Source organism: Scomber japonicus, chromosome 6 (assembly GCF_027409825.1).
Source record: "Scomber japonicus isolate fScoJap1 chromosome 6, fScoJap1.pri, whole genome shotgun sequence".
Classification (NCBI taxonomy): Eukaryota; Metazoa; Chordata; class Actinopteri; order Scombriformes; family Scombridae; genus Scomber; species Scomber japonicus.
The window spans coordinates 27976805-27998163 of record NC_070583.1 but is presented as its reverse complement, the minus strand read 5'-3'; the positions used below and the strand labels follow the sequence as shown (position 1 = coordinate 27998163).

General features: G+C 42.8%; 1 protein-coding gene across 2 annotated transcripts in view; it reads left to right on the top strand.

Moving 5' to 3' along the window:
• Positions 1-18763, top strand: part of sik2b (salt-inducible kinase 2b) — a 42944-nt gene extending 24181 nt beyond the window's left edge. The window contains exons 5-15 of one of the 2 annotated variants that reach the window (XM_053320550.1): positions 2289-2413; positions 2802-2925; positions 6281-6507; positions 6815-6967; positions 7443-7601; positions 9286-9517; positions 9645-9938; positions 11618-11775; positions 12577-12690; positions 12944-13032; positions 13755-18763. In XM_053320550.1, the coding sequence (XP_053176525.1) occupies positions 2289-2413; positions 2802-2925; positions 6281-6507; positions 6815-6967; positions 7443-7601; positions 9286-9517; positions 9645-9938; positions 11618-11775; positions 12577-12690; positions 12944-13032; positions 13755-14382 (2303 nt within the window). In that variant the 3' untranslated portion in view covers positions 14383-18763. The remainder of the gene's footprint in view (positions 1-2288; positions 2414-2801; positions 2926-6280; positions 6508-6814; positions 6968-7442; positions 7602-9285; positions 9518-9644; positions 9939-11617; positions 11776-12576; positions 12691-12943; positions 13033-13754) is intronic. The other variant, XM_053320552.1, reaches the window with a different exon arrangement.
• Positions 18764-21359: the final 2596 nt, after the last annotated feature.

Here is a 21359-nt window from a genome sequence, read left to right as displayed (position 1 = left end):
TGTGACATGTTTAGGCTAATATTATGCTAATACTGTTGTGCGCAACACACACACACACACACACACACATACACACACACACACACACCGCCCTTCCCATTGAGCTGTGAGTGTTAGTACCCTGCAGCGTGCTGGAGCATTTGACGTCAACCAGTCTGCTCAGTATTCAGCTCCATGAAATGGGTCACAGCTTCTGACGATAAACCAACTGCACCGCTCTGGCTGCATCTCACATCTCACCTTCACAGCAGCATCAGACAGTAAACATACTTGTAATAAACCCCACTGTGGAGCTTTACCCTCCACTTTATTTCTCCACACCTGCCACTACCTACACTGCTGTTGAATACATGCACCCTCACACACAGTCACGCAATTGATATTATCTTTTTTTTTTCATGTGTTTGGTAATTAGAGGTTGCACTGTGCTATCACATGTGTTTTCCAGTGCTGTTTGAAATGATCCTTTACCTCTTTGTTTGATTTCTAGTCATAATGCAGTCTAGAGTCCTCATTCTTCATTGCTGATATTCTATATCTCCAAAATTAGTGTTGAAATGGTTTGTGACAGAAAATGTATCAACAATCAACTATTTTTATAATCAAATAATCATTTAACTTATTTATCCAGCAAAAATACCATATCTTACATTATACAGTACACATTATTATATAACTACATCTTATATTTAGATTTTTTTCTTTTGTTTTGATGATGACACCCTGGGCTCTGAGAAATGTCACCATTTTCTCACATTTTATAGTCTGCGGAGCATATTCAGTGGCCACATGACACGGAAGCTAGAAACATTTCCTGGCATATGCGCCAACCGAGCAATTCTTATAGGACTGAATGGTCCAGTGTCCAGCTCTTATAATACATTCATGAATTTTTTTTTGAAGCTGTCATGACGTCCAACTTTATACAATCAGTGTTCTTAAAATTCTTAAAAGTTTTTATCTGCAGCCACACCCAATTTACAATTTGTGTGGATGTTTTAGAAATTGTAAAATGTCTTAATACAGAACAGAGCAAAAAAAAAGGAACTGGTTACACACTATGTATCTTGCTCTCTCACACTGCTTAGTGTGTGTGCATGTGCGCGTGGACCCACATCACCTCCAGCCCCATTATGTAAGCCATGTTTTTAATCAGTGTTATTTATTTGTTTTGCAATACATATTTTTAGTTTATGTAATCGTAAAAGGTTGGGGGAGGAGGGTTAAGTGAGTCTGACTGTATGCTCCTGTAGCTGTCAGGTCCCATGACAACGTTACAGCGTTGCGCTCACAGTAAACTTAACAAAGCGTGATTTTTCCCCCCTTAATCATTATTTACTTGTTTTGATTAACAAGCCAATCAATTTAAAAATATTTTAAAAAACGCCCATGCTCTGTTTGAAATCAAAGTTATTAATGTTACGGAGCGGAGAAAGGGAGCAAATCCACAAATCTGAGCTGCAACCTGCAAATATTAACAATTTGTTTCTTGATACATGACTCAGATTTGTAAATCACTTATCAAAATAGTAATTGATAAGTTTTCTGTCATTGTCATCCAGAAGCACCAGTAGCAAGTCTTGTGAAACCGAATGAGGAAAGGAGACAAAGGATCAGTAACTGGAGAAAAAGTTAGAGAAAGAGGGAGGTGGGATGAGAGGGAGGGAGAATGATACAGCCTAACAGAAAAAAAGGGTTGGCTGAGTGATTGCAGGCACGCAAGATGGCTCAGTGTGATTTGGCAGATATTACTGCAGCTCTTAGTTGGATTTTAATGAAAGGCAGACGTGCACTTCTCAGCATTTTGTGTGTGTTTGTGGAAGTGTGTGTTAGACTTTTCTGTCTTGCTCCTTTAAATGTTAGAATCTGAGTTGTATTCACTCTACAGACAACCGGTAAGCAGAGAGCCTTTGATGACCTCATGTCAGTCTTCAGGGGAGGTTACCTCATAAAAATGCCCGTTTCCTCAACACAGAAATATGTGGATCACATATGACGTTATGCAAAACCTGCAGACCCCTTATAAACACTTGATCACAGTCAGTTTGAACAATGTAAGACCACTTAAGTACATACTTCACCGCAGCTTTATTCACCATGTCCCTGAACCACTTCCCTTTTTACAGTTACAAGAAATACATATATTTTGAGCGTACTGTTTTGCAGAACCTGCTCTTCACCACATGGTCCAATATCAAAATAGATTCCTTCTTCTTTTTACATTTGACTGTAAAGTGTGATGTGAACTTTTCTCCCATCTCACTAACTTCTGCTGTTTTGTCTTGCAGATTTTGGATTCGGGAACTTCTTCCAGCCCGGGGAGCCTCTGGCCACATGGTGCGGCAGCCCACCCTACGCTGCTCCCGAGGTCTTCGAGGGCCAACAGTATGAGGGCCCACAGCTGGACATCTGGGTAAGAGGAGTGATAGCATACAATGACAATTGTACCATAATATTATAATTTATTTATTCAAGGATTGAACTTACATGTCAATCTATTTGCTTTAATGTGTTTTTGTGCAATATATATGAGATTGGGAACAACAGAACCAACCTATGGTTCTGTGTAGGGAATGTGGAATGTCATTTTCCAACCACAGTTCATAACCTGCTCTACATTATATTGCAATCATTTCCATTTGTGTGTGCATGTGAGCGATGCATGTATGTAAATGTAAGTTTTTGAATGGAAATGATAATAATATTTACATCCAGACACCAGTATTAGTCTATAAACTGATTGTTGCTATCTCCTGCCCTGACCTTGCTCTTTGTGTATTTATCTTTTTAATGATCTCCAGAGTATGGGGGTGGTGCTGTATGTGCTGGTGTGTGGTGCGTTACCCTTTGATGGGCCCACTTTGCCTGTGCTCCGACAGCGAGTCCTAGAAGGAAGGTTTCGGATCCCCTACTTCATGACTGAAGGTAAGACAAGACAAACTCATTCTTTTCTTAGATGGACCCTCAGTGCCTCACATTCTTGTAAATGTACATGGCTGCAGTGTTTTTATTAGACACCTGTCTGCCTTTCTTATCATGGTACACAGTGTTTCCCACAGATCTGAAGGCAATGTGTGGTGGTAGGCCTGCGACCGTCGGGGGGGGGGGGGGGGGGGGGGGTTCGGTAAACTGGCCGACCGGGGGGGGGTTGTGGTTGGTTTCGGTAAACTGGCCGACCGGGGGGGACTGTGTGTGAGCTATGTGAGAGAGACGCGTGAGTGACAGAGAGCAGAGAAAGGAAATGCAGTTTAACGAATACGATGCGTATTTTTTAATTAGCGTTAAAAAAATAATTAATAACGAAACGCAATTATGTGGCGTCCGGTGTTGAATCTGTGGCGCACCGCCACGAATTAGTCTATGTGTGGGAAACACTGGTACATATTCAAACTCAAGTGAAATGGCACACAAATTCCTGTGAAGGACCATCATGCCACTCAGATGAATAGATCACACTTATTCCTATTTGAGTCACCATACTGTTGAATGTTCACTGGCAGACTCTCTTGTGGTTTCAACCAGTCAGGTTGTAATTTCATTAACGAGACAGCATTACACTCCTTTGAGGGGGGATATGGTGGGAGACACTCTGTCATTGTCCTCTGTAATGTGTGTGTCCGTGTGTGTGTATATGCGGGCTGCAGAGTGAGGTTGGCTATCCGTCTCAAAGCAGTCCTGCTGTTAGCGGCTGTGCTAGCTAGCTGGCAGCAGATTAAGTCCAGAGCTGGAGCTGTTTATGTAACCTGGGGAAGAGCCAGTGGAGCCTTCCAGCAGCTTGCCTGTCTGTCTCTCTGAAGAGACTCTCCCCTGTCTGCATGTGTGTCTGTTTGCCTCCCTATCTGTCTGTCTGTCTGACTCATGCTCTCTGTCAGTAAGACATCTTCCTGTCTGTCTGTGGCCCTGTCTGTTTGTCTTGCGTTGTTTCTCTATATCCCATCTGCAGTCTGTAGCACTTTCTCCACAGGGGGTGTGGTGAGAGAGTCAACCAGATTTTTTCCCCCTTTTTTTCAGGACCTTGAAACAATTAATACGTAAGGGGAATGTAGGAGTGTAACGTCATCTCCGTGGCCAGACTGACACTCAAACCCGCCTCCCCACCCCCAGTCCAGCCCTTGTTCCCTGAACAAGAAGAACAGAGTGTGCTATTTGCTCCATCCAGAAACAGTCCATCTCCACTCACCGGCCAATGCTGTGGTACACAGCGCAGCCTAGCACGGCACAGTTAACTCACTACAACATCTCAACATTGTGAACGTTGTGATCTATCTTGATCCTCCTTATTCCATAGCTCATAGACGATGTCATATGTCTCGCCTACAGTGTTGCACAGGACTAGTAGATAGTAGTACAGCAGTAGTATCCTGATAAATAAATAGTAACCTGATACCTGAGTCTATATCCTTTTAATGTGGATGTCTAACCCTATTTGCAGATGTTTGTGGCTGACTACAGAATGCTTTGTCACATTATTGTAATGGCCTGTCAGAAAATTGTAAAAAAAATACCTATCACAAGTACCTAGACCCTGAACTTATTTATGACCAACCCAAAGATGAACAATTATATAAAACAGAGAAAAGCAGCAAATGTTTGAAATTTGTGGTTCAAATGACTTACACGGTTAACTGATGAGGAAAATAGTTGCAGATTATTTTTCTTTTGATTGACAAATCAAATAATCAACTAAAACGTTGCTGTGTGAAGCTGAGACACTTTGAAGTTTCTTTTCTTTTCTGTCTTGTGTTGCAGCAATTTGTAAATGTATGCAACATTTGAACACCTTGACTTGCTGTTTGCAGTCCATTTCATCTATAAATGTCTACTCATAGGATTTTGTTCACGTTCAGTTTACATCGGATATATGTTACATTTATTAGTTATAGTCTGATTCTTATGTGTGTTTTCTGTATGAACAACATATATGAAATAGTCTATAGTAGTGAATAACCAACAAAAAGTCTCAGTACCTGCTCTGTGCCCTCTCTTCTCACAGCAGTGTGCTGTTCTCCATCATTGGGGAACTTGGTGCAACTCTACACCAGTGGGAGATTGCAAGTGTTAACTGGGATGGTTCTGTGGTTGAGTCATGGTGGTGTAATGTACTGGCTAAGAACGGTGTGTCAATCAATCAGCCAGCCAGCCAGCCGGCCAGCTAGACAGTTATGCAGTGTCGGGCCCTTACATAGTCCAACCTTCCCTGGTGGTTAGACGCTTTGAGAAATATGCTCAGCTTCAACTGTTGTTATAAACACGACTGTAGCAACGAGTAGAGCCTGAGTAACTTCTGAGTCAAACAAACTGTAGTGGAATATAAAATGTATTTGAAGCTGATTTTAACTGTATGAGCTGCTGGAATGCCACAGCACGAGGTAAAATTGCAGTGAGGGGAACATTGGTTGAACATAATGAGGTACAAAATATGTGATGTAAAGCAAACGTTAGTAGATCAGCAGGGCAACTGGGAGGAATGTGCAACAGGGAGTTAAGGTTGACAGCTGGGTCCTTAGGCTCTCTGTTATGAACTGCTGAGGTCTCCCTCCTAATGTTGACTGGACACAGGATATCTATAGACACTGGTTGAGCAGGAGAATAAAGAAAGAAGGTGAGAAAATAATTTTAAAAATGACGCAGTATTTAACAAAAATAATAAAGAAAGATAGGAATCTAGCATGCTTTGTTCCGAGGTTTCTGAAGCACTTCAGATTGAAATCTCAAGGTAGTGATTGATAAAATTCAAGAACATACTCAGACGAAGCATCAAAAATCAAGGAGGGAATGAATCACTACAGGGCTTATTCGTTGCAAACACACCTGTTTTGCTTTAAGAGCATAGCAGCAGGGTATATGGATAAGGATGCCGTGTGGCAGGCAGGAATGCAGTACAGACAGTAGGGGCGCAGGCAGGCCAAAGCGGCAACGCCAGGGGAACTGTAATCCTGTTAAGAACCCAGCTGTGTCTGACGTCAAACTCATCTAGCCATTAACTAGAGGTGAGGAGCTCTCATTAGGAGGGGAGGAAAGTAGAAAAGAGTGTAGAGGCACTGTTCAGAAGTGACGGCAGAAGAAACTAAGAAAAGAAATGAGCAGATTTTAAGCTCCTCCGTCTTTGAAAAGGACATGACGATTTGTGGCTTAATTTGCCTCACCATAACTTATACAAGTGCTCAGCTTTTTCAAACATTAACAACCTCTTCCTTTTTAAAAAGGGGTAATCTGAAATATGAAACACTATAAAAACCTTGTCACATCCTCTATCATTTTTCTTTTTACTCCCTCCCAGACTGTGAGCATCTGATCCGCAGGATGTTGGTTCTGGATCCATCAAAGCGCCTGTCTGTGGCCCAGATCAAAGAGCACAAGTGGATGACTCTAGATGTTCCAGTGCAACGGCCTGTTCTGTACCAACAGCCAGTGTCTACCGAGGGCGAGGTCGGCGTGGGGGAGTACAGCGAGCAGGTCCTTCGCCTGATGCACAGCCTTGGCATTGATCAGCACAAGACTATAGAGGTGAGGACTAAGCTAGAGGGAAAAACTTGAGTCATATATGGAGGAATATAAAGAAGAGAGGTTTAAATGTCAGAGTGCATGTGCAGAAAACTTCTTCGTCCATGTTAATCTGTGCAGTTTGATTGAACAACATGCATATAGATACAAGTAGGATCAAAACATATGGTGTAAATACATGCTTCTTTTTTATTTATCTATTTTAGCTCCACTAGATGCCACTCAATTCTACACGCTGAACCTTTTAAGTCATCCAAATTAAGGGAAATGGCTTCAGCTAACATCATTTATGTTCTCTGTCATCGTTCAGTCTTTGCAGAACAAAAGCTACAACCACTTTGCTGCTATCTATTACCTGCTGGTGGAGCGGCTCAAGGCCCATCGCTGCAGCTTCCCCGTCGAACAGAGGCTCGACGCCCGCCAACGACGGCCCAGCACTATCGCCGAGCAGACTGTCGTCAAGGTAACCATGGGGCGTCAGGGCAATGATGGGGTTCTGAATAATGTGCACTGAGATTACCATCCTTGCCTCCCTGATCAAAGCTGTGTTATTCACACTTGCACCCAAGAACAAACAAATGGACAGACGTGGCCCTTTCATTACTCTATCCAGCCAGGTTCTGTCTTCACCTGCACTCTCCTAGTATATTTCACCCAGCCTTGATCTCATGCATCTCCCTCAGTTACATTATTCATTATTTTCTTTTCTTTGGCCCTCTCTCTCTCTTTTCTTACCGACACTGTGCAATTTGTCTTTCATTTCCCCTCACTACCTAGAATCTGGCTTTCCTGTCTTGCTGCTAAATGTGAATTATAAAGTTAAATTCACTGCAGCCCAATTTTGACATAATTACATAATTATCAAGGTTGTATCAGCCACGAATGGCAGGTTTTTTGATGTAATGTCAAAAATACTCTATTTTTCTCCCTTTCTGCAGTCAACCAGTGGTTCAACCCAGGTGGGTTTGCTCCCACAGGGCGTTCGCCTGTTGCGATCCCCTGCTGTGCCGCAAACCTCCTCCGATGCTTTCACCTTCCCTCAGACTGCATGTACTCTGGAGCAGAATTTCATGGTGGAGGACGTCAACACACCCAAAGTAGGTTCAACACTAGTATCAGCAGGCTGAGGCTTCAAGGACAAGAATGTCCTTTTGTTTGTGTGTCCTGTCTGTGTGTTCGTCCTTTATCCTCATATGATGGCTCGCTCACATCCGGCTTTTTGGTTATGGAAGTTGTAGTTATTGCAGTAATCAGCCTGCACAACTATGTCCTGAAAAATGATCCCGATAAGCTTGACAGTGATTCGCTATGATAAGCGTACCCACTCACTGTGAATCAGAAATGTGTGCGTGTGTAAGTGTGCACGTCAGATACCTCTGAGGTTTTGAGCATTGGCTTGCTCCATCAACCTGCCAGAGCGCAGCTGACTTGTTCTCTTATGTAAGCTCTCAGCCAGCACTCACATCAGACAGGACAGCTGCCTGTCCTGCACAGATCTTAGACAGACTCACACATACGCACATACACACACCGTGTGTTCATTCTTTCTATGTTTATCTGTGCCAACCAACAACCTTTTCCTCCAGGCCTGTTGATGAACTGGCCAACTCTTACAGAACACAGACACCAGTGGTCTGAGTTGATGGCCTCATGCTCCTGCAGGGCTACACACACACACACACACACACACAAAGACATGCATGCTGTATCATTCTTCAAGGTTCCTTTTCCATCCCAACCCCTCTCCTGTTTCCAGTAAAGAGTGATGTGTGCATTGTGTGTGTGCATGCACAGTGTTTGTACGTGTCTGTGGTGAGCAGAGCAGGGCAGAGAGACTGAGTGCGTGTTATCTGCGTGAATGAAGCCCGGTTATGTAAGCGGTCCTGTGATGATGTGACCTAATGTGAAGCTGAGTGAACACACATGGACAGGAAGCTGCTGTGCTGCTCCAGCGATCTCACCACCATGACTTCCTACCCATCAGCCAACAGCTCATCTCTTCTTTTTTTTTCTTCTCATTCTTTTCTATTCTTTTACTTTTTTGTTTTTATCTGAACTTCTCTTCTTCATACTGTAGCTTCTAACCGTATCACCCACACTCTTTTTCATCATCTATTTCCCAATGTCGTTTTCCTCCATTTGTCCCCCATGCACGTGTGTGTGTGTGTGTGTGTGTGTGTGTGTGTGTGTGTGTGTGTGCGTACGTGCGCGCCTGTTGAGTAACAGCATTCCTATCCCAGCACACTACAGAAAGCAGATGGGGAATTGGGCAAAGTTGCTCTTTCTAGACCAACACCAGGCTTTCCAGTTACTGCGGCAACTCATGCAGATGATCTTTGTCTGCGTGTGTGTATGTGTGTGAATTTATGTCTGTGTGTGTCAGTCACATAGCACATACAGTCAAAGCTAACTTCCTGGCCCTGCATTCCTTTATCCACACCCTCCACCTCTAGGCCAACACACACAGTCCTGTACGTAGTAACACACACACACACACTCACAGTATGAGGCCAGCTGTGGTTTGTGGAGGGAAAACAGAAGAAGGAGAGTAACTAATGGAGCCCTGATTCACAGTATGGTGGTCGCCTTCTATCCGTCCATTTGGTCTAGTGCAAATGATGGATTTCTGTGTGTGTGTGTGTCTAAGATGCTTGATATGCCTGACAACCTTCATTTGTCTCAACATGTTAATGGGTCTCGGTTTCTTCAGTGTGGAGCCACCAGTATTGAATGTATAGTTATTGTTTTGTCTCTGTCGCTCCCTCCTCCCCCCCTTCCTAGGTGAACGGCTGCCTGCTGGACCCCCTGCCTCCCCCCACTGTCCTCCGCAAGTCCTCTACCTCGTCGCCTAGCAACATGATGGAGACGTCGATCGATGAGGGCATTGAGACTGAGGAGCCCGACACAGATGATGATCCATCCCACATGCTCTCGGCCTATCAGACAGCCCGTTTTGGCCAACGGCGACACACCCTCTCTGAGGTCACCAACCAGCCAGGGACTTCAAACCAAGGTGTGATGTCACCTAATCAAACACACACATCTAGACTATGTAACATACACGTAATGCTTAAATTGCTTGTTTTTCCGGATTATCCCCAGTGAGCAAAAACATAAATTCTCTGTTCTTTGTCCCCCAGGTAAATTATTTGCTCTAGGACACAACCCCTCCATGGGTAGCATGGACTCTGACATGGGCTATGACATGGGCTCCATGCATAGTGACGTCAGCCTACTGGAGGACGCCCCGTCTCTCAGTGAAGTGGTACCGACCAACAGCTCTGCTTCTGGCGTCACCGCGACGCCTTTCTTGAGCGCTCGGCCTGCCAACCCAGCAATGGCCGCCCTGACCTCTCAGCACAGGGAGACACACAACCGCTCACCCATTAGCTTCAGAGAAGGACGCCGGGCTTCCGACACCTCGCTCACCCAAGGTCAGAGCCCACTGGTGTTCATTCATTTTTTTCTCTCCTTCATATCTATTCATCCTGTCTTTCAAATGACACTTCTCTAAACATGTGCATTCAGGCTACACTGGCTGAATGAGTTCAGTATCTTCCTCCTCCATTTGAGGGTCAACCTCAATATGCACACGGCCATTCAACAACAGAAATTCTTGCTTTTCCTGACATCACATTTGCAGCACAGGTTAATAGATGAGATGAAAAGAGCCAGCAAAGAACAAAGGAAAGATGAAGACAAATCCATCTTAAAAGCCTCAATAGACTATAATGTAATACAGTCAGTAAGACAGTTGTTGTGTCTGATCGTCACCATACTGTGCTCAATCTGCACCATTGAATGCAGAGTTCAGACATGAATGTATGTATGCCTGTCTGTGATATATAGAAAATAAGCCAGAAGTGGAAGTTCACAAGGTTGATGCTTTGAAATCTTTGAGACATAAAAAAGCGTAAATGAAATGCCAGATTAGACACGTCTCCTGAAGCCCAGTCACTAAGAGCTGCAGAGAGTTTGATGTATGAAGTGTCCTGGTGCATGCAGTACGTCAGACGCTCCAGTAGCACTCGAGCACCAGTCAAGAAGAAGACGAGCTCTGATTCTCATGACACAGATATAGGGTTGTTACATCTGTGTATTGCATCTGTGCTGCAGCTGCTCTCTCACACCCCTGTATGCAGAGACGTACACACATATATAAATATATATGTATCTACTGCCTTCTGGATAAAAGTGTCTCATTACCACCCTCTCATCTCCCCCTCCTCTCTTTCACACACTTTCCCCCCCCCCGTCTCTTCTCCTCTCTCCCCTCTTCTCATCCTCTCCAGTCCCTCTGACGACTATGGCAGTGATGATTCATGTTATGAATCACAGACAGATATTTGAAGGTTTCAGCCCACATATCTTTCCCTCTTCCCCTTTTTGTCCCTCTCTTTTTCACTCATTCTCCCTCTACCTATCTGTCGCTCACTTCTTTTCTTCTGTGGCAGGCAGGATTTGTCTCTACTCAACATCAGAGAGCCAAAATAAAAAGAGGGAATGCTGAACAACCTCCCTCTACCTCTCTATTTGTTCCTTTACTGTGACATTATTCTGTGCCTGCTCATTATATATCGCCCGTTTTATAGCCATGTAGAAACAATAATTATGCCTTGAAAACGAGCCCTGTTTCCCAAACTCTACACTGACAACCTGTGTCCTCCCAGTTGGTATTTGTAGTTATTTACTTATTTATTTTTTGTAATCCTCTTTGGAAAAGCGTTAATGCAGTGGATTCTTTTGCGTCAGACTACTGACTCTGGTTTTAAATAACTCCCACCATCACGGTGAGTCAGGTCCTATCGTTCGCAGCCACAGTTCGTCACCACTGGATGGGTCTTATTAGAGCTACATACTGTTGTATTCAGACACACAGATACTGTCGTATGTGAACGCACAAACACGCCCACAACAGCTCCTGACGTACATCGAAAAGGGGAGATGAAAAGTGCTACCTAGTCATTCAGTTTGCTAACATCAATGAGGATTTAGCCTGACGTTCTAAAACGAGATAAAGCCTTTCATATCCTTTTTCAAAGGAAGAAGTCATTCTGAACAGCTGTGAAAATCAATAGTGACTCTGTTTTTTCTGGATTTATTGTTCTCTCAGGTTTGGTTGCGTTCCGGCAGCACCTACAGAACTTGGCGAGGACCAAAGGCATCTTGGAGCTGAATAAAGTCCAGATGCTAGTGGAGCAGATGGGCTCTGGGGAAGGGGCTGCCATGGGCCCCCTGGGACCACAGCACCACTTGCACAACCTCCTGGAGGTCAGTCGTTGTACATAACTACACAAAAACTCTCACATCCTACACTCAACCTCATTCAAGATCTTTCTTTTTCCAAACCGGTTCTCAGCCTCAGTCCCTCGACTATCCTCACCTCATGTCGCCTAGAAAAAGAGGAAAAAAACAGGCACCCAGGCTGTTGTGTAACCCCAGGAGAGGCAGCCAACTGTGGCTTGTTTACTGTCTCCCATCCCCCTGGGGCCTGGAGCCTAGGCCAAAGTGAATGCAGCCATTGTTGAATTCAGTCAGACTTACCCATAGTAGTGACTGGCACTCAATAGGCCCAAGCTGAAATCACACACAGAGATGGGCACACACAACCACTAATACACCCACATAGGCACACTGCAAGGGAACCATTTAAGCAAAGATTCTTACAAAAAAACCCATAATTTACCAAAAACAGTAGTAAAAGCAGATGAGATCTAGTTGTATTCTTTTTGTCTATATCTCATAATGCAATAAAGCAGCTCTTTGCTGGTTATGATGCTGGGGCCCCATCATCCTTTTAATTTGCTTTCATTTCATTTCACTAATGTGTAATCCCTATGGTACATGCCATTTAGAGAAAGGCATCTGGCTGATCAGACACCACACAGGCATTTGAGCAGGAGAAGGCATGGATAATCCAGTTAGACCAGACGATGAAGCACCCAGACCCTGACACAGCTTTATTAACCTACAGGAGAGGGGATCTGGGATGCTTGCACCCTTGAGCAGGCGTATATATGGGCACAAACTTCCCCTACTCTAACGCATCGTGCTTCATGTGTTTGTTTGAAGGGTGAAGCATCCAAGCAGCAGGAGGGCCTAGCTTTATACCAAGGTGGGCCGCAGCCACCTCTCCTGTCCCGCAGGCAGAGTTTGGAGACACAGTACCTCACTCATAGGCTACAGGTACAGTCTAACACCGGATATACTCATGTTGTGACTCAAACTACAAGCACTGGTTTATACAAGTTTATACATGTTACAGATCTGTCTTATCAAACCAAATTGTCGCTTTGCGTAACATTCAGTGATATCATTTGGAAATTCAAGGGTTATCACCTCTGCCATGATGCAACAATGATGAAACTGTTTTCAGCTGGTTACCATGGTAATTATCCTGAATACAGTCATCAGTACCAATCTCTCTTGTGCCCACAAGGCCAGCGTCTTGGTTAACAGTCCTGCTAGCTGCCAACTTTTCTGTAAGGAGAATCCTCGAAGTTTAGAGCAACAGCTACAGGAGCACAGGTAAATCAATGCAGTAAATGTCTGCATCACACATTTTGTTTTTTATTTTTTGTTCTTACAGTTTATAAAACATAATTGCAGTGTTTCCGTCTTGTGTTCATTTTGCTGTGATGGCCTCCCTCTGCTGGAAACCTGTAATCAGAGCTAAAGAGCATTTGCAAATAAATGAAAAAAGAGTTTGGCACTTCCAGGAAACTCTCAAAATCACATTTACCTATACTGATAAAAAGATTGAATTGTCATTTTGATTTTAAAAATGATAAAAGAAATATATAATTCAAGAGTTATTACCTCTGTAAATGTACTTACAACAGTTTATGAAGCTACATTTTTCCCATCCACGCTTGTCACCATTTTTCTGTCACTATTTTTCATGAATGTAGCAAAGTAGCGAGCTGGCTATGTGGGACAATGACATCCCCATTTTTAATCTGATTCTACTGATTGACTGTTTCTGCAACTGGTGGAAACAGACGTTTATGGTCAAAACACAAATCACTGAACTAATCAGAGATGTGGGCGGTGATTCAAAGTTCTGGAACGAGGCGATTAATCCCCAAACCACATAAATATCATGTTTGAATGCAGAGTTTTGGTTTCCCATTTCCATTTTCATTCTAAATTTTGTCCACGCTGCTGATGTGCCCACACATAAGATTTTGTTGGTAGTGAGTCAAACTGTGTCGTCCTGATCTAACTGAGCTCTGCTGCTCTCCTCACAGACTGCACCAGAAGAGGATGTATCTGCAGCAGTCACAGGGCATGGGGCTGCAGGTCTACTTCAACCAGATGCAGATAGCTGAAGGCTCCTACCCAACAGGGGGCCCTGCTCTGGACCCATCAGCATCACAAAACCCTCAGGGTCCCCCCATGTCAGCTGCCCACCAGCCTCAGCCTCAGCAACAGGGCGGCCCCCAGGTCTCGCCACCCTTCAGCCACCCCCATAGCCTCAGCCCCCTGATGGAACCAGGGGAGGGGCTTGTTTATGACCCTTACATGAGCCACCACCACTACGCCCAACACATGCCCCCTGGATCTCATCTCCACCACCACCTCCACCATGAGGCCTCCCCCAGCGGCCTGGGCTACAGCTACCCTACAGGCTGTGAGCAGCAGGTCCTGGGCCCTTCCACTGAGGCCCTTCATTCAGACCAGTATGAGTTCCCACTGGACCCCTGCCTGCTGCCCCCACCTGCTCCAGGAGAGGTTGAGGCAGGAGCTGTGGCCAGGGCTTTAGGTTGTCCAGGGCCATCAGAGAACCTGGGTCTGCCTGAGCTCCAGAGCAATCTCCTGGACAGTGAAATGATGGAGACAGTGGACTCCCAGCATGGCTTTGTACTGGTCAACTGAAACCAGCTGAGGAGGTTGACAGAAAGCAGTATTAAGCAATGAGAACCTGCACAGCATTAAGAGCAGAGAGAGTGGAGATATAAGTGGAGGCCACAAGCGTAGCAACAGGGAAGGGAAAGTGTTAATTTTTGTACGACTAATACAAACTCCATTTCTTAGTTGTGATGAACCTCAGAAAACCTTTCTACCAAAATCCTCCCTTAGACTACCTCCCTTTCTCCCTCTCCTCCTCTGTACTTGTTCTCATCAGTCCTACGAGACAGGAACAGGTCCGATATGTGGCACAAGTTGAGCTTTGCTGGGCTGAAAAGGCGAAGCTGCTGTTGTCACGGACGTTGTGTCACCTGTGAGATGATGAGCTCTTCAGGACTGCGCCGTGCAGCCCGGGGGAGATGCTGCACATCCTGGAGGGTGCCAGAGTGCAGCATTTCACCTAGAAATGGTTTGGAAGTGAACTAATTTAGGACTGACTGACTGGCAACCAAAAGCACAATGGCTGGCAGTGCTTTTTGTATTTAAAATAGGACACCTTCAACAACAATAGACTGGTTCTCAAAACACTTTTGTGCATTTTTTTATTTCAGTAGATAAAAAAAAACAGCTGAACAAGAGAAAATAGCCCTCATTTATCATGGTACCATGGATATCACCGCATATTCAAGTGTTAAAAGTGTTAGAAACTGATCTTGTCCGGTTTATAGAAATTGTTTTACACACTACTGTGAGCACACAGGCTGACATGATGGTCATATTTATAGGTTGCACAGGTTTCAACACTAACATACACAGTATTTGACAGCGCCCTCCCCTAAAAAATAACTTTCCTAAACCGATACATGCTGAAGATGGTGGTTAATTCACCATTTGTGGAGCTTAGCTACATTTGTGCTTTAAACAGTCATAAACTCTCTATAAGATCAGTTAGTTAAATGACTAAATAATATAACAGCTATAACGCAGCAGGCTTTGGTGTTGGCTATGTGACGTAAATAATACAGTTTCCTCTGTTTGTTTTCAGTGTTTTTTGTAACTTGTAACTACTGATCCTGATTTATTCCTTACACTACTGAAATGCTTCTCCACCTTTCCATCTGATTGCACACACTCACCAGGTGTCATTATACTCATGCAGCCAATAAGATGAGGACAATTACCAGCTTTCGCAGGTGAAAACGGCCACACGTTTGTTTTAACAGTTGAATTGTGGGTCATGCATTTGCCAGATAAATGAGGGCTGATGTAATTAACGTGTGTTTGGTTGAGAAGTTGCCGTGTTAGACAGTCGATATTATTCTATTTTTGTGGCAATACTGAAGCAATATTAATCCTTGATGTTTGGGGATTATGAATAGAAGCCTCACCTGTACAGCCAGCTCTGATTGGTTCCCGGGACCTCTGAGTCGTCAGCAGTGACATCACTGGAGTTGATGATGTAACCAGGAGATAATCTCTCACTTGCCCTGCTAGTGAAGGGACGAGCCTGGAGACGTGTGTTTGTGTGTGTATGTGTGTGCGTGATTGTTTGTTTGCACAATTCAGAATTTTCAAATTTTCTGCATCCATCACATTATTAGTGCATCATATCCATCATTACTGACAAAGACAAACACTGTATTGACTCTAGTCTCCATTCAAAATAACTCAACCTGTGCACAGTTGTAGCTTTTTTGGTGACTGCTTAGTTCTGGTTTACATCCTCAATGCTCCAGTCATGCCTCTGTGTTGTTTTAATGATGAATAATGTTTATAATAATGAAATTACCCTCTAAAAATTCCCTTCATAAGACTTCATGAAAGAATGTTTCCTCTCTGACGTTGGGGCTGCTGTGCGACAAAGACCAGCAGAACATCAGTCACCTGACACTGGATTTCAACTATTGACCACCGCTCTTTGACTGACAGCAAGCCAGCAACAAGATGAGAGATTTATTTTGTTGTTATTGTTTTACACTTGAAGGTGCAGTATGTAACATTTGGTGGCATCTTGGCAGACATACTTGGCAGAAATTGAATATAACGTTCATAGTATTCAAGTATGTTTTAATTGGCATATGATCACCTGAAAATGAGAATAGTTTTGTTTTTACCTTTGACTTAACCCTTTATATCTACATAGGGAGCAGGTCCTCTTCCACAGAGGCTGCCATTTTGCATCACCATGTTTCTACAGTAGCCCAGAACGGACAAACCTAACACTGCAATTTGCAACCCTAACCGCTGGATGCCACTAAATCTTACACACTGGTCCTTTAAGACTGTGTTGAATCTACTTGAAGCACACAGATGTATCTTCTCTGATAGTTGATGATGATGAATTTTAAAAAACTACTTTTCATTAAAATAACAGGACGGCAAACGTCAGAGGGTTGAGATGAGATTATAAGACCATCACCATCTGCCAGACTGCGTGACCATGAGTGGTCGTGAGTTAAATATGTAGGACTGTGTGTAGTCACATTAGCCTTCAGACAAGACAGTCAAGTTCAGTCTGTAGCCTCAACTGAGCAGATGTTTTATAGAGTTCACAGTCAGAGTACAGAGTGGTTTGGCCAGGACTCTTTATAGCAGCAGTTACCAGCTGTAATGATGGCTACAACATATGGACCAACTGTGGTTGCAGTCCTGTGCATGACTTAAAGGCAAAATCCACCCTAAACATCTTTTAACAGTGTTGCAAAACAGATCATTTTCATTCATTATTAACCTGATGATTATTTTGATTGATCATTTAGTCTTTTGGTCTGTACAATGTCAAAAAAACAAACAAGCTGGAGCTTGTTTTATCTGACCAACAGTCCAAACCTGAAAAATTTTGCTCAAAAAATAACTTCAAATGAATGATCGATTATCCAAATTGAATTATTTCTTTCTGTTCATTGATTAATCGACTTATCATTTCATTTCAACAAATTAACAATGCATAGTGTGTTCCTGAGCCTCTCTTGTTCTTCATGAGTTCACCTTTTTTCCTGAGTAAAACTGTACAGTATGACATCATGTTGAGATATTTCTGGCCTTACATCCATCTTACATCAACACCAAAACCTGAGTTTTGGTGTGTGAGAAAAGGCTTAGTGAGTGAGTGTTGTACTCTTTGACTTTTAACAATCAAACAGATGTACTCCAGCAACAATGGCCTCAATAGAACAGAATGCACTTCAACCACAAGACATGTTGCAAAACAGGTCTTGTGGTTGCATTAATAGTTCCACCCTTAAATTTACAAACCAGTTGGAGAGCTGGATATGTTTATATGGCCATACGCCCACGTTTTATTGAGAGGAATCAGCTCACGCCCAGTTTGTGGGTCATGTTGAGAATGTCTCTTTGAAAGACAATGAACCACTCAAGAACAAGAGTATAGGCAGCTTTAACTTAAAATAATAATTCTTGAGTTTACAGAACATTTAATTGTTGATACATGACAGTGCAAGGGTATTTAAGGGTGGATTTGGCCTTAAGTGAATATTTTGATGATTGTTTTCTTTCATTGTTAATGGTCAGGCTAGAACACCTACAGGACGATCTGTGGAAATTGAATACTGGAGCACTTTGACAACCAAGGGAAGAAGAGATGTAGCGAGAGAGGAGGAGGCGATGGTGTTGGAGGTGGAAAAGGTTTTGTATCGCTCTGCTGTTTCCTGGCAGATGAAACAAACTGTAATCTGTAGGAAACACCTTTTCTCCTCTCTCTTCCCCACCAATAATGGACTCAAAACAAATTTCTTTCAAAGAAAGACCAGACAAAGTAACACTTTATCTGATTGTTGATTTAATCCAAGAAAGAGAGCAGCACTTTTCTGTTCATGACAAGTGTTTCTTTGTACAAATTAGGGGTGTAGTGAATCCTCAGTGCACACTCAAGTTGCACCTAGGATAATTTTTGTGTTGAACGTGAATAGTGTTCAGTGTGCCTTTTTACTTTTTCGTATTTCAATCTAAATTAAGACTATGAATAGTACCATTATTTCTGGTTGGACCCTTCTATCATTTATTTTATTATGATTACTTATGATTACTTTTCTTTTCCTGAAAGTAAGTAGAGCCAGGTTTTACAAAGGTACAAAACCAAAGTCCCTCAGAAGTTTCCCTGTATGACCCACCGTGTGGAGTTTTGGAGCTTCTTTGTCAGCTTCTCTACCGTGCTTTTTCTTGTTGGTCAATCAGTGTATGCCATTTAAAAGTATTATAGCAATATTTCTCTAGTTGAAGACTAAAGTCATGAAGATTCTAGTGGACATGTATCCAAGTATCATAATTTCACCTCCTGCTGATAAAAACAAAAACATCAATCTATCAATAGAAATCCAGTTTTATATTTACCTTCATTGATGTTGACCACACATAAGCTAACTTGCTGTTGAGATTAAAAAAAGGTTTATTCAACATAATATTGTGGGTGTTTCTTATGTGTGTGTGTGTGTGTGTGTTCATGAGTCACATCATGTTTTGACAGTGCCTTTAAAGCATCTCAGTTTGTGTTCATCCTGGTTTACTGAAACATGGTCACAGAGCTGACACTTAAGTATTTTCTACATCAAATCTTCTCCACATAATCCAATCGTCCTGTAACTTCAAACTGCACCTGTCTGATAGCACCCCGGGGTTGCTCAGTGTTGGCGTGGGTTAATGACTTGGAAAAATGAATCACACCAAGTGCTTCATATAAACTGTTGAGTCATAGCTGAACCTGAAATCACTTCATCCAGAACTAAAGCACCTGAGGCGGCCAATCCAGCAGGAGCCACAGGACTGGTTGTGTTGCATCGTTTAAATATTTATATCCTTAAATGCCGCACTTAGACTACCAATGAGGTTCAGTTCATTTCTGCTTTTTGTTGATGGGGCTAATCATCTCTATAAATTCTTCACATTTCATTTCACTGCCTTAAATGAGCATGTGAACAAAAACTACACTATGAGATAACAGATGGGTAGTTCTCCACGTCAGAGAACAGAGAAAGTACCAGGATGTTTAGGCAGTCAGAGGAAGTACTTGAAAGAAAAAGATGTGTTCCTGTCGGTAGTGACAGCATACCTGGACAGAATTACCCCGAGGGATTAAAACTATGCCTGTCTGGTCTGACAAACAGGTGAGAGGTGAGAAAACAAGATGTGCAGTTTGTTGGTAAGCGAGAACAGACGCAGGTTTGGTTAGAAGCAGACATCGACTCCAAGTGATGATTCAGACGCAACCACAGGATGATAAGTGCTAAATTTAAATCACTTCTGACACATAAGAACATCTCTCACATGATGATGACGTTAAAGGGTTAGTTCACTCAAATTACAGAAACACATTTTTTTCCCTTAAATGAAAGTAGTTTCTAGTCATGCTGATGGTTATGATTTAATTTGCCCTGGTCTTCAGATACATGAGACGACTGCTACGCCAATCATGGCTGGATCATTTCCCAATTGGCCCTAAGGTAAAAATCTGACCCTACTGACCACTTCTTCTTCTTCTTGTGGTCAAATATAAATTTACTCAGGAACAAGCACCATTTAAATGTTGGTACACAAACAGGTAATGATGCAGTATCTGCTTTAACACCTCTATCATTTCAGTCTTGTTTTAGTTGTGCACAGACTAACACCACACCCAATATGGTGCATTCAGAGGCAGTTGCCCATTTTTAAAACCAGTCCTTGAATTTTCACAGTTGTGAGCATCACAATGGAAATTTCATTCATGCTCATTATGTGCAGGGAGAAACCTCAAAATCCAGACACACATATATTTTCTATTTGGGGGTACTAAACCTTTAATGAGAGATTCTGTGCCTCTAATACATTCTGCTGAAATGTGTAATGATATTTGTAACTGATAGAGGTTTTGCCATACTGTTTATACCATGGCAGTTATCTCTTTAATATCTCTGTATTTCTATATTAGGCCATTGTTTTCAAATGAATGAGCACTGCATTGCAATATTATATTTTTATATGATTTATACTTTGTACATTGGATTGTTGTGTATTCAATTAATGGTAAATGGGTTAAATCACTATACATATATATTGATATAACAATGCAAAATTTCACATATTGACTTCTAGACAACTCTGCTTCTCCTTTTACTGTTCAACCAGCTGTTATCCCCTGCAGACATTTGCTTTTATACTCAGTGTTATCAGGCTGCCAGAGGGGCTGAATAATTCATCACTGCCGATAAGAGCTGACCAGTATCTGAGGTCACTGATCTGACATCACATTTGGTCCGTTTCCATGGCAATTGCCTGTCAATATTTACTAAAACACGCAGACCTTTCTGAAACAAATAGTAAAGTGTAGACAAAGGAGGCTTGTCCTCAGCCCAGCACTGATTGGCTGATTGATCTCAGCTGCACATCTGAGTAGAAAGTTGCCGGGCTGTGAATGCTCAGTCTGTGAATACATTTAGAGCAAAATGTGCCACCACAAAATGAAATGACTTCTCAGCTCTGTTTGTGCCTTCTGTGTGGAAAGGATCATGGAGAGGGAACACGTCCATCCAATCAGCCCACTTAGACAGAGAACAGCTAATCCTACTATTACACTGCCAGAGGTGGGTGGGGAGGAGAGAGGCGGGAGGAGGAGGAGGAGGGGGTCAATATGTTCATGGAAACCAGGGTCTCACTTCTTTTTCCTGGGATCAGACTCTATGCATGACACACTGTTGGTGCTTCTGAGCCAAACTGATAAGTCTGAAACATTAGGATGGTTACACACACTCATGCTCGTATAAACTCCTCTCTCACACTGTTTAGACTTGAGCTGACGTAACCGTGGATTTTGCATCCTTTAATGCAAACTTCAGTTGAAAGATCTGATGTTATGTGTCTGCATGAATAATGAAAATGAATGATCTTACTCCTTCCTGATCAACACCTCCTGTGATAAACAGACACCACTGAAGTAAAATGTTAAGGGTATAGTTTCACACACTTGTAGACTGTAGATCTGGAAAAGTACAACCCCAACACAAATTTGCCTG